The following is a 16,206-nucleotide window of genomic DNA, read 5'->3' as shown; positions in this document are numbered from 1 at the left end:
GGGATGGAGCCTGCAACTGAGGTACATGCCCTTCCTTGGCCAGAATCGAACCTGGGACCCTTCAGTCCGCGGGCCGATGCTCTAGCCACTGAGCAAACCGCTAGGACAGGCAGCAATTTCTTTAGGACCATTTCAGTCCGGCACACAGCACTGGATGCTATGAATCTGAATGTCTGGGTCAGAAGGATCCTCGGCGGGTGCATTCTCCCGGTTGACAGGTATGCACCCCGAGGCCCAGGTGTCGCAGGATAACACCCAGGACGGCATGAGAGCCACATACCCACAGGCTTCCCTGGTCTCTGCTTGTGTTTTGAGCAAGAGAATTGGGAACAGAGTGAAGGGGATAATGGGTCATTCCGGGACACGCTGGCCCAAGAACAGGCATTTGACTGAGGCCTCAGGCTTTGGGGGGGGGTGCCCAAAGCAGCCTCCCCTTTGGGCTCAGTGTGCTGGACCTCAGGGCTAGAGCAGTAGCTCTGCCTGGCTGGCCCGGCCAGGGAGAGGGAAGTTTGGAAGTCAGTAATTCAAGGTCGCTCTCCTGGCCCAGCTCCATCTGGCAACGCCGACCGCGGACAGAAAGCTGGGAACACAGGCCCGAGAGAGTTTGGGTGTATCTGGAGTGAGATGTGACTGGGAAAGAGGGGAGCTGGGGTCAGGTTTTTCTACATAAAACCCCAGTCCCCTTGGTGTCTCGTTTCAAGAAAACTGGTGGAGGCAGGGGGGGGGGAACTGGATGGGACACACACTTGGGGTGTTTTTGACGGAACCAATCAGCATGGTGTTTTCTATGAAAACAGGCAAAAATGGGGCTGTTTACCTGGGTAAACGCTGAGCGTGTTCAGCCCAGGAGGCACGCTGAGCCCCATCTGGAAGCCTCTGCTGGTTGTCCTTGGGCACAGCGCGCGCCCAGCCTTTCAGGCCCGCTGGGCGGCCAGGCCTTGCGGCTGGGAGAAGTCCCCCCGTCTGTCCGCTGCGGGACAGGCTCTGGCTCCGCCGAACGACTCCGGGGACTCGCAGCTTGACCTCTGGTGAGACGCAGAGGGGCGCCCCAGCCGGTCTAGCCCACCCGTGGAGGGGAGAGGAGGGGCTGAGGGCGACCCTGAGGAGCCCCGACGTGCCCGCGGCCCGCGTCCAAGAGCGCAGACTGCGCCCTGGGCGAACGCGCCTTGGGGTTCGGCCCGGCAAACGCGAAGGACGCAGGTGCTTCCCCGGATTTGCCTTTTTTGGGGGGGTTGAAGCTGTGCGGGCAGCCGACACCCTGTAGTCCCGCAGAGAGGGGCGCGCGGCTCCCCTAAGCCTCCAGCGCGCGCCCCCGGGGAGGGTGCGGGGGGGGAGGGGGGTCCCGCCCGAGCCCTGGCGCGGGTCCAGCGCCGCTTCCCGCGATGCCGGCGACGCGCGGCCCTGCGTGCGGGGCGGGTCCCGCCCGGCCCGGTCCCGCCTCCTCCCCGCGAGGCCCAATGGGGTGGCGGCCCCCGGGCCCCGCCCCGGCCGTGCCTGCGCGCCCCGCGCCCAGGTCTGGGCACCCGGCCGCCAGGCAGCGGGAGCAGCGGCCGGCGCTCGGATCGTGCCTGCTCGGGATGGCTGGCTACCTGCGGGTCGTGCGCTCGCTCGGCAGAGCCTCGGGCTCGGGGCCGGCCTGGGCGCCCGCAGCCCTGACACCCCCCAACTTGCAGGAGCAGCCGCGGCGCCACTGTGAGTCCCCAGGGGCGCGGGAGCCGGGGGGGGGGTGGTGGTGTCCGAGCGGGTGCGCGACGTGGCGGCCTCGGGGCGGGGGGATCGGGGAGCGCGAGGCGGGCGCTCGCCCTCCGGGGGCCGCGGGGCTGCGCGCACGGAGAGCCGGGGACGGCCTGGCTGCGCCGTGTCCTGCCCCCCAGCGTCCAGGCGCCGTGGTGGGGACTTGAAGGACTGTGGCAACTGGTGGCTCCGGGCGATGCCAGCCCTGCGGCCCTGTGCGCGCGCGCAGGAGGGGGGGCGCGCAGAGCCGGGGGGGTGGAAAGGGGGCGCTCCAGGCTGCCTCGCGCTCCGGATGAGGCCCTATGGGGTGCAGGGGGTGGTACCCCGCCCACCCTGGATGGAGACGAGCAGCCGAGCGGGGGCCGCGAGCTGTTTCTCGCTCAGACAAAGGCAAGGGGGGGGGGCGCATCCACTTCCCCTTCCTTTCCAGCCGTGCGCGCTGGAACCCCTCGTGGCTGCCAGGCCCCCGCCGGCTATTTTTGGAGCCTTTTACGCGACAGCTGGAGGAGCGTGCTGTTCGTCTTGCCCCCTTTGTTCCGACTGCCCCCTTTCTCCTTGCCGCCGCGCTTGAGGCTCCCTCCTGGGCCCTCTCCGTTGGCCCGCGCGCCGGCCCCTTGCGCTTTGTTCCCAGTGCCTGGGGGGGACCCTGAGCTCCTTAGCTCCTTAGCAGAGGTCGGGGTCCTGAGAAGCAGGGCGCAGCCGGGGCCTCCATGACCGATGTAGGCCGCTGGCCCTGCTGCTCTGCGGGCACTGCCTGCGCCCTGGCTCTCCATCGCCAGCCACGCGTGGCCGGGGAACCGTGTGGGTCCCTTGGCCCTGCCTGCCTGATGCCTGTTGTCACGGAAACCCCTCTCCTGACCTGGCCGGGAGCCCCTAGGGGTTGAGCCAGGAGAGTGAGGGGGGGCGGTGGGGCCCGGGTGGCCTGGCTTTCCTGCCAGTGTAGGTAATCTTTAACCCAGTGTGGGAGCAGCTGACTAGAGCTTGGGCCCCAGCACAGCACCCCCCCCCCCCACACACACACACACATCGCCCCCAACCTGCCAAGGAGAAAGGGCATTTCTGCTTTGGAACTTCTAGGATTTGTCTCTAAAGGGTCAGACCTGCGATCCCAAGGCTCCAAGTGCCCCCAGACTCCAAGTTTCCCAGAGGGCTCCCCCTTCAGCAACATAGGGGGCAAGTTAGATACAGTCTCCAATTCTCCCTTTTATTCTGCATGGATGATAAATAAAATTAAAGAAGGGCCCCGGCCTGCATGGGGCAGTTGGTCGGATGTCCCCCTGGCCTGGAAAGGTTGCAGGTTCGATTCCCGGTCAGGGCACATGCTCAGGTTGCTGGCTGGATCCCCAGTAGGGGGCGGGCCTGAGGCAGCCAGTTGGTGTTTCACTCTCACATTGATATTTCTCTCTCTCTCCCTCTCCTGTCTTCTCTCTCTAAAAATCAATAAAAAAAAATATTTTTAAAAAGGAAGAGACACCCCGCCCCTCCACACACACACACACACACACACACACACACACATATGCACACAAACAAGAAAACAAAAAGCGTTTGGGGGCCTGAATTTGGGTGACACATAAAAAGAGCAAGCAGTTGCAGGTCCTTCCGGGAGGCCTTCCGAGTACATTGGTTACTGATCAGAAGAATGCCTGCTGTTTGAGTTGGACGTGCAACTATTCAGTGGTGACATCTGCTGGCTTGGTACCTGGCCACGCTGCCAGGGAGCGACAGACTAGTTGGCATTCCCCTTGATGACAAGGAAAGAGTATTTTTGGGCTAAAACACCGTGTCTTTGCTGCCTGGTAATCCCCACGTGCGTCTCTTTGTAGTCATAAGCCTCCAGCGACTGCTCGTGTGGTTCTGATAAGCTGGAGTTTGGGGATGCGAGTGAGGGTGGGCTCTGCCTGCCACTCCGTGGGAGAGTTATTTATCTAGCCTTCCTTTGCTCCACTCCTGGCGTGGGAACTTCTTAATTTTCTCAGCTGCCCTTGAGTGCTTCAGATCCTGGTGACTTGCCCGCTGTCACAGGGCAAATTATTTAACGATTGTTCAAGGTTTTGCAAACCCACCGGTAGAGTTCTTACGTGTTCTCCACGGAGCCCTGTTTCAGCCACATCGGATAAGACCGCAGCGGCCGCTTCAGAGCTGTTTTGGGCGGTTGTGTTTAGGGACCAGGTTTTGAGGAAAGGCCTCTCTGGAAAACCTGGGATCCTGCCCCCAAATCCCGTCTGTGAGGTTGAGGCCTCGTGTGCTGATTGCTGATTCCGTTTAGGGTATGAGCCGGAAACCGCTCTCTGATTCCTGGACCCAGGCTCTGTGGCCTGCCCTGGACTTTATACTCCTGCAAACTCAGGTTTAAAATGCCAGCAGATGGGAAATATTAATACACTATAAATTGTGAATTTCTCCGGAGGATGGAGCCCATTGCCTGGCAGAGTGGCCACTGTGTACATTTTTTTGATGGTCTGGTGCAGTCTGACTGTGAGAAGTCACCGGCCACACAGGAGGTGAAGGCAGGGCAGCCGACGGAACTGACCATAAGTAAATTGACATTCATTCATGCCTTCAGCAAATATTGTGCTTCTCCGGTGTGCCAGGGACCGTGCAAGGTGCCAGGGGCAGAGCTGGGGATAAGAGGCACAGCTTTGTGCCCTTAATGGAGCTTAAATTCAGATAATAAATAAGGCAGAAGTCAGCTACTCTGATATAGGGTAACAGCAGAATGAACATGGAAAGGTGTGTGCGAAAGTTTGAGTTAGGGTGGCCAGAGGAGAAGGTACTGGAAGATGCCCTAAGGGAGCAGAAGAAACAGGCCGTTGAGTCCTCGAGGGAAGAGAGAAATGCAGGGGTCAGGGCCATGGTGGAGGGGCACGCAGGTGCAGAGAGGAAAGCTTGGGTGCGTGAGGCTCAGACTGCACCTCGGTGGGTGACAGATGGGCCAGGTCGTGGGGTCCATGGATGGGGGACTGGCAGGCCGATTTTGAGGACCTCGGCCCTTACTCCGAGTGAAAGGAGAGGCTTTCCAGGGTTTTGAGAGGAGTGTCATTCTGGCTTCGGGGACCTGGGAGGAGGCATCACCTGGCAAGAGGCTGGTGGCTGGGACCTCGGTGTGGCCCTGGGGGAGGGGAGAAGTGGTTGGATTCTGGATGTATTTCCCAGAAAGAGCTAGTAGAGGTATTTTTGTTTGTTTTTTTAATCTTTACCTGAGGATACTTTTTTGATTGCTTATCAGAGAGAGTGGAAGGGGGAGAGAGAGAAACATGGATGTGAGAGAGACACGTCGATTGGTCGCCTCCTGCATGCAGGGCTGGGGATCGAGCCTGCAACCTCTGGCTGGAATTGAACCCGGGACCCTTCAGTCCTTGGGCCAAGGCTCTGACCACTGAGCAAAACCGCCTAGGGCCGGTAGGATTTTTTTGATGATTTGGATGTGGGTGCGAGCGAAAGGGAGGGAAAATACTAGAATGTCTCTGGAATTAGGGCTCCACATTCTGCTGAGCTGTGCTGCCTGGAATGTGGCAGAAGCAGTTATCCTGGGTGCGGCTGGCTTTTGGGGCACCTTGAGCCTTAAGCTCGCAGCAGCAGGCAGATCCTGAAAACTGGGGGACAGGTTTGAGATCTTTACTGGGTGTTGGGCACTGGGAGCCCCGCACGGGGAGGACAGTTGGCCTAACGGGCCTCCTGCGACTGCTGTAACCGCATCCCACGCTCTGGCCCAGAGGACAGTGTTTGTGCAACGTCTCATCTGAAGATCTCAGGGTGTCCCTTGGAGGCTTTCGGGGAGGCCCTGCAGCTGTTCCTGGGATTTTAGGTTGCTTGTTACCACTTGTCTCCCAGTGGAGCAGACGATGGGAGTGTCTTTACCAAATATTGGCTGGACAACAGACAAGGTCTGAAACTCCGATCTGATGTCTTGGGGTGCTCTGCGGGCACGTGGCAGGCCTGGCATGAGGAGAGAGGCTGCTCAGCCCAGCCCCCCCATGCCATGAGCTCAGTATGAAAGCAATTAATTCTTCAAAAGAGGCTAGATTTTTTTTCTATTCTTTTAAAAAAATTATTATTATGTTTTTATTGATTTCAAAGAGAGGAAGGGAGAGGGAGAGAGAGAGAAACATCGATGATGAGAGTCACGGATCGGCTGCCTCCTGCACACCGCTTACTGGGGATCGAGCTCGCAACCCGGGCCTATGCCCTGACCGGGAATCGAACCGAGATCTCCGGGATCCTAGGTCAATGCTCAACCGCTGAGCCACGCCGGCCCGGCTTTTTTTTCTATTCTTAATTTTTGTGTATTTCATTTTACTTTTTTAAATTAAAATTTTTATTTTCACGTACAGTTTGCACTCAATATTATTTTATATTAATTTCAGGTGTACAACATAGTGGTTAGACAATCATACACTTTACAAAGTGTCCCCCCTGATATTTCCAGGCCCCACCCGGCACCATCCATAGTCATTACAATATTATTAACTATGTTCCCTGTGCTGTACTTTACGTCCCCGTGACTGTTCTGTAACCACCAGTCTGTCCTCAATCCCTTCACCAGAGAGGCTGGATTTTTTATGTACAACCTCCTGAGGGTGTTTTTTTTTCCCCACTGGTTTAATTTTATAAATTAATTTTTATTTCTTATGTTTTATTGTACAAAGGCATAACAGAAATTTCTATCTTATCCATTTTTAAGTCTGCAGTTCAGTGGTTTTCAGTATATTTACATTATGTGCAACCAACATCTGGAGCTTTTTCATCTTGCAAAACTGAAATCCTTATACCCATTAAACAACAATTCCCGGCTCCCCCCGCCCCCAGCCCCTGGCAACCACCATTCTGCTTTCTGTGTCTGTGACGTTGACCCCTCTGGGCACCTCATATAAGGAGAATCGTACAGTATATGTCTTTTTTTGGCGACTGGCTTGTTTCACTTAGTGTCCTTAAGGTTCATCCATGTTGTGGCATGAGACAAGATTTCCTTTTCAAGGCTGAGTAATAGCCCATTATATGTATATTCTGCCTGGCCAAGGGGGTGAATGGGGAAAACAAGAGGACATCTGTCATACTTTCAACAATAAATTAAAAATATATGAAGTTAAAATGTATCGACTTTCTAAGTACAGTGTAGGAATTGTAAAAAGCTTAGGGGATATAGTAAATAAATATACCTATTTAGCCCGGCCAGTGTGGCTTAGCAGTTGAGCTTTGTTGACCCACGAACCAGGAGGTCACGAGTTCGATTCCCCATCAGGGCACATGCCCAGGTTGGGGGCTCGATCCCCAATAGGGAGCGCGCAGGAGGCAGCCGATTGATGTTTCTCTCTCTCCCTTTCCCCTTCCTCTCTCTCTCAAATCAATAAAACAATATTTTTAAAAATCCTTGCATATTTAACACCGCTCCTAATTTATCACAGGAGTTACTTCCCCAAAATGTTAAAAATGTGAATCGCAGCTGGACTGGAAGAGTGTCTGGGAAATGTGGCACTCTTTTTGAGAGATGCCTCTCTGGCAGGACTGGCCGACCTGAGCCACTCAGACCGCTTTCGAGGTCCCTTCCCAGGTGCCCTCCTGCAAGGTACAAATCCTCAAACTGTCGCCGCCGGCAGGCGGCCGGGAACCTCAGCCTCCCCACGTTGAGCGTGGAGGTAACGATACTCCCTCGGGGAGGGGCTGGAGGGCTGAATGGAATCGTGTGAAGTGCGGGGTACACTGTCTAGCACCGAGGAGGTGTTAACACGCTCTCTCCTCAACGGCAACTTAGTCAGGTTCTCAGGTTGCAAGCAACAGACCGAGTGAGTGACTGGTCGGCTTTGAGAGGATGTTATTGGAAAAACACACAGGGGGGCCCGGCCGGCGTGGCTCAGTGGTCACAGTTCCATTCCCGCTCAGGGCACAGGCCTGGGTTGTGGGCTCGATCCCCAGCAGGGGGCGAGCAAGAGGCAGGCGACTGATGACTCTCATCATTGATGTTTCTCTCTCTCTCTCTCCCTCTATCTTCCCCTCTCTGAAATCAATAAAAACGTATTTAAAACAAAGCAAAACACAAGGTAGCTTCATAGAACTGCGTGGATCGGATTAGCGGGGATTCCGGGGAACCAGGTGGAGCAGCCCCTGGGGCGGCCTCCCTGGACTTGCTCCTGGACAAGGGGGCCCCAGCTGGCCCTGGTTCCCTGTGTTCTCTCCTCTGCCTTCAGAGTCCCAGGGAGGAGATCTCACTGGCCCAGGCTGGCATCCTCTTGACTGGCCATACCCAGTGGGGGGGCAGGTGGGATTCAGGTCCCCAAGGCATCCGAGAGCTGCCCCGGCAGAAGGGGAGTGACCGCTGGGCAGCTGGGCCCTGGCTGACCACTGCTCTCTCCTTGGCGGGTCCGGCGGGCAGGAGGGGGGCTCCCCCACCCTCCTCCCCAGGGGAGTCAGGCGCCCTCTGTGCCCCTTCTAGATGCCGACAAGAGGATCAAGGTGGCCAAGCCAGTGGTGGAGATGGATGGCGATGAGATGACCCGTATTATCTGGCAGTTCATCAAGGAAAAGGTAGTTTCCTCCAGAGGGGCCCGGCTTTCCACGCGGAGGTCCAGGCACTGGGCTCCTCTCCTGGGCCCCACCCAGCTCCCTGATGGACCTGTCCCCCGGTGGGCAGCCGCGGTCCTGTCCCCAGCTGTCTGTGTCTCATGCTGGTGATGACCCTGCGTCCTGCCCATCTTGACCCCCTCTGTGCCAGCCTGCCTCCCCGAGGGAGTGAAAGGGGCACAGGTCTGCCGGCCTCTCTCCAGAGCCCCGGCTCCAGCCAGCTGGGGGGCCCCTTGGAGGAATGGGTGCCCCTCCCTCGTCCCTGCCCTACCGAGTGTCCCCTGCCCCAGCCAGCACGTGCCCCTGAGTCGTAGTGATATGGGCTGATGCCTTGGCCCTGGCTGTCTGTCCCTAGCTCATCCTGCCCCATGTGGACGTCCAGCTCAAGTATTTCGACCTGGGGCTCCCGAACCGTGACAAGACGGACGACCAGGTCACCATCGACTCCGCACTGGCCACCCAGAAGTACAGCGTGGCTGTCAAATGTGCCACCATCACCCCCGACGAGGCCCGTGTGGAAGGTGCGGGGGCGTGGGAGGTGGGTGGGCTGGGAACCCCTGTAGATGGGGCTGGGGAGGGGCGCTTAAGGCGCTGGCCTCCGTTTCCACAGTCAGGCCATGATGGAGCTGAGACCAGAACCCATTCCCCTGCCCATTCGCCTCAGAGAGGTGCCCCCGCCAGGCTTGGACTGGCTGCTGGCCCCTGGTCCTGGGGGCTGCTCTTGAGGCTTCCATGAAATGGCACTGATGTGTGGATAGAGGGGCCAGGTTCAGAAGGTTCGAGAAAGCGTGGCGTAGGAGTTTGCGGAGTTCTATCCCCCTACAGTAGCAGGGACCCAGAGGAAGCATTTGAGACCCCCCCCCCCCACCTCCTCCTGTCTTTCGGGTTGTACTGACCTTAAGGTATTGGGATCATTTCGGTGCTAAGCTCTTCTCGCAAGTTTTCTTTTTTTTCCTCCTGAGCCCTGGGATGTATACACCCCCATTTTCCAGACAAGGAACATCGTGGACAGAGGTGGTAGAGCTGGACCCTGAAGCCAGGCAGTGTAATTCCGGAGCCCACTCGTTCGCGCTGTAGACCAGGGGCGGGGAACGTTCGGCCCGCAGGCTGTATAGGTCTGGTCCTGCCGAGGCACCTGCAGACAGGACTCAAAATTCAACAACTCTAGGAGCTATTTTCAAAGCTAATTTTTAAGTTGATAATTTTGTAAGGCCCTCGAATGACATCATAAATAATCCAAATGGCCCTTGGCAGAAAAAAGGTTCCCCACCCCTGTTCTAGACTCTTCCCCAGGGATCACTTTTTAGGACCCTCACCTGGCTGCGTTGTTGCTTGGGGTTCAAATTTTGGTTGGAAGACAAGGGCCCCAATGGGGCCGCTTCATCTCTGCCTGCCTAGAGTTCAAGCTAAAGAAAATGTGGAAGAGCCCCAACGGAACCATCCGGAACATCCTCGGCGGGACCGTCTTCAGGGAGCCCATTATCTGCAAAAACATCCCCCGCCTGGTCCCCGGCTGGACCAAGCCCATCACCATCGGCAGGCACGCCCACGGCGACCAGGTGGGCCCCGGCGGGAGTTGGGGTCTGCTGGCCTGGGACCCCCACCTGCGTGGAGCCCCTGGCCTGAGTCACCTTCTCATATCTCTGCAGTACAAGGCCACGGACTTTGTGGCGGACCGGGCCGGCACCTTCAAGATGGTGTTCACCCCAAAGGATGGCAGCGGTGCCAAGGAGTGGGAGGTGTTCAACTTCCCCGCCGGCGGCGTGGGCATGGGCATGTACAACACCGACGAGGTGAGGCCGGCGTGAGGTGAGGTGCATGGAGCCCGAGCTCCTGTCCCCCAGCCCGGGGTCCCTGACAGCTTGACTGTTTCTGCAAAAGTTCCAGCCTGAGTCACACGACTACCTCTGAGCCAGTCACCAAGGCCCCCAAGAGAGAGGAAGAGCTCTGATCGGATAAGCCAGACACACAGTCAGCTCTAGAGACAGGGCCCATCCTAGCCATGGGGTCTAAGAATTGCAGAGGGGACCCTGGCCGGTTTGGCTCAGTGGTCAGAGCAACAGCCCAGGGACTGAAGGGTCCCGGGTTTTTATTCTGGCCAAGGGCACGGATCTTGGTTGCAGACTCCATCCCCGGCCCTGGTCAGGGCTCGTGCAGGAGGCAGCCAATCGATGTGTCTCTCTCACGTCGATGTTTCTCCCTCTGTCTCTCTGAAAAGCAATGGAAAACATATCCTCGGGTGAATATTAAAGCAAAAAAAGAATTGCCGAGGGGGAAGTAGCTTCCCAAAGCAAAGCTGGGGGGCTGATTCTTCCCAGAAGCCAGGAGGGAGAGGCTGGGCCACTAGAAACAGCAGATGCTTGCTTAGGGTGGCTGGATTAACCCAGATTGCCAGAGAGGGTCGTGGGGAGGGGAGGGGTGCTGTTTTTGGGTGGAGCCTGGCTGGCCCCCGGGGGACGGTGCCAGGACCTCTCTCTCTCTCCCTGCAGTCCATCTCGGGTTTCGCGCACAGCTGCTTCCAGTATGCCATCCAGAAGAAGTGGCCCCTGTACATGAGCACCAAGAACACCATCTTGAAAGCCTACGACGGGCGCTTCAAGGACATCTTCCAGGACATCTTTGACAAGTAACAGCCTCTCCCTTTACGGGATGCCACAGCCCTCCCCCTTGTGTCCCCCACCCCCACACCCCCCAGCCTCATCCTACCCGGGAAGGTGGCTCAGGAGAGGGATCCCCAGCCCGCCGGCCTCCTGCCCTCCTCCCACACCAGGCCCCTCTGCTTCCAGGCATTATAAGACGGACTTCGACAAGAATAAAATCTGGTACGAGCACCGGCTCATTGATGACATGGTGGCTCAGGTCCTCAAGTCTTCAGGCGGCTTTGTGTGGGCCTGCAAGAACTATGATGGAGACGTGCAGTCAGACATCCTGGCCCAGGGTACGCCGGGAGCACCCTGCTCCCTGTCGGGGATGGGTTGCTCGGCTTCTCTGGCTGGGGGTCATTTTCAGACCCCTTTTGGTAGAAAACTCCAGTGTAGCAGCAGCGGCCTCGGGCTTGCCGGCTGATTGCAAAGCCCCCCCTGTGGACAGCAAGGGGCAGGAGCTCCCTGGTAGCCGAGTGAGCGTCACACATTAGTGTTTGGGCTGGTGCATTACTGAGGCCGCCCGTTGAAGCGAAAGGACACAGGAATTCAAGTTCTCAAGGGCTAGGTGTGTTGGCCTTGAGGTTCCTGTCCAGGAAGGGGACAAGCGACTGGGTAGGTTTGGCCCCAGATTTGAAGGACGTTTGGCTCCAGTGGAACCAAACATGGGATTGAGCACAACTGGGTGCCCTTTACATCGCAGAGAACTTAGGTTGCACGGCAAGCCTTTTAGGGGTAGGAAAATATCGGAGAAGGCAGAAAAGACCCCAGGCCCTCCAGTGTCCCGAAAAGTGAATCAGATTCCAGCGGAGAGCCTGGGCGGGCTGTTAGAGGGGAACGGTGAGAAATAGCCGAATTACGTGGGTAACGGGTGCAGGGAAGACGGTTGGAGAAGGCAGCTTGGAGCACAGAGGATGCAGGAGGAGCAAGGTTGTGTGAGGTGGGTGAGGCCCAGCCCCCGAGAAGGAGAAATGAGAAGCCCAGGCCAGGCTGCAGCAAGAAGGCAGAGGGTCTCGAAGCTTTATAAACCTTTGGTTTTATTTGGAAAAGTTCAGTGGTCCTCTTACTAGAGCAATCCCCATCTAGGCCGCAAAGACTGCAGACAAGAGAAAGGCATGACCATGGCCCCTAAACAGATAGGGAATTGGTGAGTTCAGGGAAGGTTCAGGGAACCGTGGAGAAGGGGCGCCCCGCTCCCTGCCCCAACGGCAAAAACTCGTAGACAGTTTTTCCAGAGGAGTTGTTCAGTTTTCCTTTTTTGGGACTTCACAGTTTTTTTTTTTTAATATTTCTTTATTGATTTCAGAGAGAGGAAGGGAGAGGGAGAGAGAGAGAGAAACATCAATGATGAGAGTCATTGATCACCTGCCCCCTGCACGCCCCCTACTGGGGATCGAGGGGATCGAGCCCACAACCCAGGCCTGGGCCCTGACCGGGAATCGAACCGAGATCTCCTGGCTCATAGGTCGACGCTCAACCGCTGAGCCACGCCGGCCAGGCGGGACTTGACAGTTCTTACTTTGGTGCTTCGGAAGCCCAGGAGACCTTGGCAACGGAAAAGGTTGACTTATGGATCTGGGAGAAATTGGAAATATATCGTGAAGCTTCTCCATAGCCGAAAAGAGCAGAGAATAAAGCGATTCCTGGGAAATGCTGGCAACAGGCTTTATTCTTTTTGCTCGAATGTGCCTCCTGGCCACGAGCCAGGCTGGGTGGGTGCACAGAACTCTGTGGGGTCCTGGGACCTGGGGGCCACGGGGCTCTGGGACACCCAGAGATAAAGCCACAGGTGTATGCTCACAGGCCAATAACAGTCATGTTCAGTGCTCCCCTGCCCTGTGCTGGACCCTGGAGACCCACGACCAGGGTGACAAACCAGAAACGGCTCCTGTCCTCCCAGGTACAGCTGGGGGTGGGTGAGTGGAGTTCTAAGTTGAGTGACAGCAGGAAGGCAGGTGGGCTCCATCCAGGTGGTCTGAGGAGAGGCACCGATGCTTAGAGGTGGGTCTTCCCACTCTTCAGGCTTTGGCTCCCTGGGCCTGATGACGTCTGTGCTGGTCTGCCCCGATGGAAAGACCATTGAGGCCGAGGCTGCTCATGGGACAGTCACCCGCCACTATCGGGAGCACCAGAAGGTGAGCGTGGGGGGCCTGCCCACACCATCTACCACCGGAGCCCAGAACCCACCAGCTTGCATCCCTTATTGGCTTATTGGCTCTTAATCCCCCTGCCCCCAGGGCCGGCCCACCAGCACCAACCCCATTGCCAGCATCTTTGCCTGGACGCGAGGCCTGGAGCACCGGGGAAAGCTGGACGGAAACCAGGACCTCATCAGGTGAGCGCAGAGGAAGGGCCTGAGCTGGCCCGGGGCAGGTTCGGGGCCAAGACCCTGCACAGCCGGGGTCTCACTCTGCCCCTCCCCCTGCAGGTTTTCCCAGACCCTGGAGAAGGTGTGTGTTCAGACGGTGGAGAGCGGAGCCATGACCAAGGACCTGGCGGGCTGCATCCATGGTCTCAGCAAGTGCGTGGCCTGGGTGGAGGGAGGGGTGGGACTGGCCTTCTGGGACCTCAGGGACAGGTGGGAAGAAGCCCAGGACACTTAGTAGAGGCCCCCTGCCGAGGCAGCCTTGCCTCCAGGAGCTGCCTGGGGCAGGACAGGTCCCCAGCCCTGAGGCTACAGCTCAGAGCCTTTCCACCCCATCCCCGAGCTTGTCCCAGGAGAGCTTGTACCCAGCCGCCCATTCACCTGCAAAAGAACAGGCCGACCTTCCCAGGCTCCTGCTGCGTCTGCTGCGGCCCTTTGGCGGTGGGCTGCAGGTGACCGGGGACCTGCAGGTAGCCTGGCCATGCCCCTCCCAGGACACAGGGCCCAAGAGCAACAGGGCCACCACTCGGGCATCTGCCCCTCACGCGCGTGCTGTTCTCTCGGCAGCGTGAAGCTAAACGAACACTTTCTGAACACCTCGGACTTCCTGGACACCATCAAGAGCAACCTGGACAAAGCCCTGGCCCAGAAGTAGTGGGACCGCGGGGCAGAGCGCGCACCCGGCCGCCCCGACGGACGCCCAGGCCACGCGGTGGAGGGTGAGCCTCAAGCCCTCTCCGGAGGCCTTTCTAGGGGACGTTCTTTTTTTTTTTATAAGCAAAATGTTTTTAAAAGTATCTGCGTTTCCCCTCGCGGTGACGTGAGGCAGGAACAGTGTGTTTTACCTCAGCCGTCAGTATGTTTTGCATACTGTAATTTATGTCGCCTTTGGAACACATCGTGCCATATTTAGCTACTAAAATCTCTTCACAAAACCGTCTGCTGTGTTTGTCCCTCGGGGGGGAAGGAGGCAGCTGGGGCCCGGAGGCCGAGGGACAGTCTGGAGCCTCAGGCCACATAGGTCTCTGTCCCAGGCTCCATCCAAGCGGGGCCACCGTGGTGGGAGGGACTGGGTAATACTCTATGGGAACCACCCGAGTGGCCTGGAGGTCCCCTAGAATTTCCTAGCACGGTTCCTTGATCATTTGGGGGTTATCATGTCTTGATAGATTCAGGTTATCAGTATTTTTTCTTTCTGTGTTGGTTTTCATCTTCTAAACATCTCCAGACCCCTTTCCTCTTTTCTCTGTACTAAAAACAGGCCCCGCTTGGCAGCTGACTCTGGTTCTCCGCTCACGGCTGCCTGGGGGGGGGGGGGGGGGTGGACAGAAGGTGGGTCTCAGCCTTGGGTTCATCTTCTCCATTCTTCAGCACAACCAGAAAAGTAATGAGGTTGCCCTAGACTTAAATAGATCCAATATACAAGGCTGTCCTTGTAGTATACACTTTAGGTGTTAAAATGTCCTGGGAAAGAACTGTGTCATAATCACTTGATAAATGGTTGGCAACTCTAAGTCCACTTCTCAAATTTTGGGGCACGAGGGGGCGGGGGCGACGCTCCCAGATCCTGAAACCCAGTGGCTGGGAACCTCAGTAGCTTTGAGATGGGCCCTAGCCGCCCACCACACTGGCGCCCCCTTCTGTTCGGAGGACCACTCTTCCTGGGTCATCACCCTGAGCCCCCAGGGTGGTGGGAAGAAAAGCTGGGGAGCTCCTTCTGCTAGGCCCAGCTCCTGGGAGGAAGCTCAAGGTTTCCAGCTCCTTCTTGCCCATCAGTAGCAAAGAGCTGGCAGCCCCCCAGAACGCACAGCCTCGGAAGCCCAGTCTGGCACGGTGAGCTGGCTTCTGTCCCAGGGCCATGTTGGTGGGAAAGGAGGGATAGCGGCTTTTCTCTGAAAGTGGTGGGAATTCTGGACGTTGGTCTGTCCCCCTCTCTTGGGCTTCGTGCAGCACAGCTCCCTGTAGGCGCCTGGCCCTGCGGGGGGGCCACTCGGTGCAAAGGATGGTCCGGGTCTCCTCCAGGCCCTTGGAGGGAGATGCCCCTGCTGGGTAGGGCTGCAAAGCTTCGTGTGGGAGTTCCTTCCAGGTCCCCCCAGAACCATGGAAAGAAGCACTCGCAGTCGCCTCACTAAAGAATATTCATTTATTTATAATTATTGCTAAGTAAACTTCTCTTTTAAACGGGAACATAAAAACACAGTAGGGCTCTGCACGAGTGGGATTTCTAAACAGTTGGTCTGTGTACACGTCAAAATAAGTTAGAATGGAATTCATCCAGGAGTTTCCAAGTCACCCGAGAGGCCACACAACACCTCTTTTGCAAAGGTTGGGGGCGAGGGGTGAGGACAGGAGCCTTGCCAAGACCACTCCCCCAGCCTCCCCCCTCCCCCCCAGCTCAAATCGTGAGTTGTGCTATCCCCTTCTCTTAGCTTCGCCCAGGTCCAAGGCACAGGGCAGGGGCGTTCAAGTATCGAATCTTGCGGAGGACCGGCGCTGATGGCGGGGCTGGGGGAGGGAAGGAGAGCCCCACCCCGGGGCCCAGACCTCCTCCCTTGGGTCCCCAAGACCAAGGCCACTGCGCTGGCAGGAGAGAGAAAGAGGAGGTTCAGGGTTCTTTTTGGTACCAGGGGAGAAAGACGTTGTGGGAAGAGGTAGTTTGCAGGGGGTGGTGCATCTGCTCAGCAGGAGAAAATGTCTTCTACAGTGACAAGGTCACTGCCACCTGAGGGTCATCATGGCGGGCACCTGGGCGGCTGGGGGCAGGGAGGGCCTCGGGTCTGGAGAGCCACACTTGGGGAGGGGCCCCCGTTGGCCCCAGCCCTCTCATTTGTTGCTTAGTGTGAGCTGCGGCCGAGAAGGGGCACCCGGCTGCCTGATCCCAAGGCCACCGTGTCCACCCCGTGGTCC

The 16,206-nt window shown here is 57.6% G+C and overlaps 1 protein-coding gene across 1 annotated transcript; it reads left to right on the top strand.

The window, feature by feature from the left end:
- The first annotated feature begins 1,536 nt into the window (after positions 1 to 1,536).
- On the top strand, positions 1,537 to 14,234 carry IDH2 (isocitrate dehydrogenase (NADP(+)) 2). The gene is made up of 11 exons (XM_087829142.1): positions 1,537 to 1,692; positions 8,165 to 8,256; positions 8,648 to 8,813; positions 9,691 to 9,851; positions 9,942 to 10,085; positions 10,782 to 10,918; positions 11,079 to 11,230; positions 12,957 to 13,069; positions 13,172 to 13,269; positions 13,363 to 13,455; positions 13,867 to 14,234. The coding sequence occupies exons 1-11, from the start codon at positions 1,578 to 1,580 to the stop codon at positions 13,952 to 13,954; spliced, it is 1,359 nt and encodes a 452-aa protein (XP_087685268.1). The 5' UTR covers positions 1,537 to 1,577; the 3' UTR covers positions 13,955 to 14,234.
- Positions 14,235 to 16,206: the final 1,972 nt, after the last annotated feature.

The sequence above is a fragment of the Miniopterus natalensis genome, chromosome 22 (genome assembly GCF_054644295.1).
Source record: "Miniopterus natalensis isolate mMinNat1 chromosome 22, mMinNat1.hap1, whole genome shotgun sequence".
Classification (NCBI taxonomy): domain Eukaryota; kingdom Metazoa; phylum Chordata; class Mammalia; order Chiroptera; family Miniopteridae; genus Miniopterus; species Miniopterus natalensis.
This window is presented reverse-complemented; position numbering and strand designations above follow the sequence as displayed.

Bases quoted from the DNA above. Each gene is read 5' to 3' on its own strand.
- IDH2 (XM_087829142.1), top strand. From the start codon at position 1,578: ATGGCTGGCTACCTGCGGGTCGTGCGCTCGCTCGGCAGAGCCTCGGGC. The intron at 1,693-8,164 runs GTGAGTCCCCAG...TGCCCCTTCTAG, and splicing joins GGAGCAGCCGCGGCGCCACT to ATGCCGACAAGAGGATCAAG. The intron at 11,231-12,956 runs GTACGCCGGGAG...CCCACTCTTCAG, and splicing joins GTCAGACATCCTGGCCCAGG to GCTTTGGCTCCCTGGGCCTG.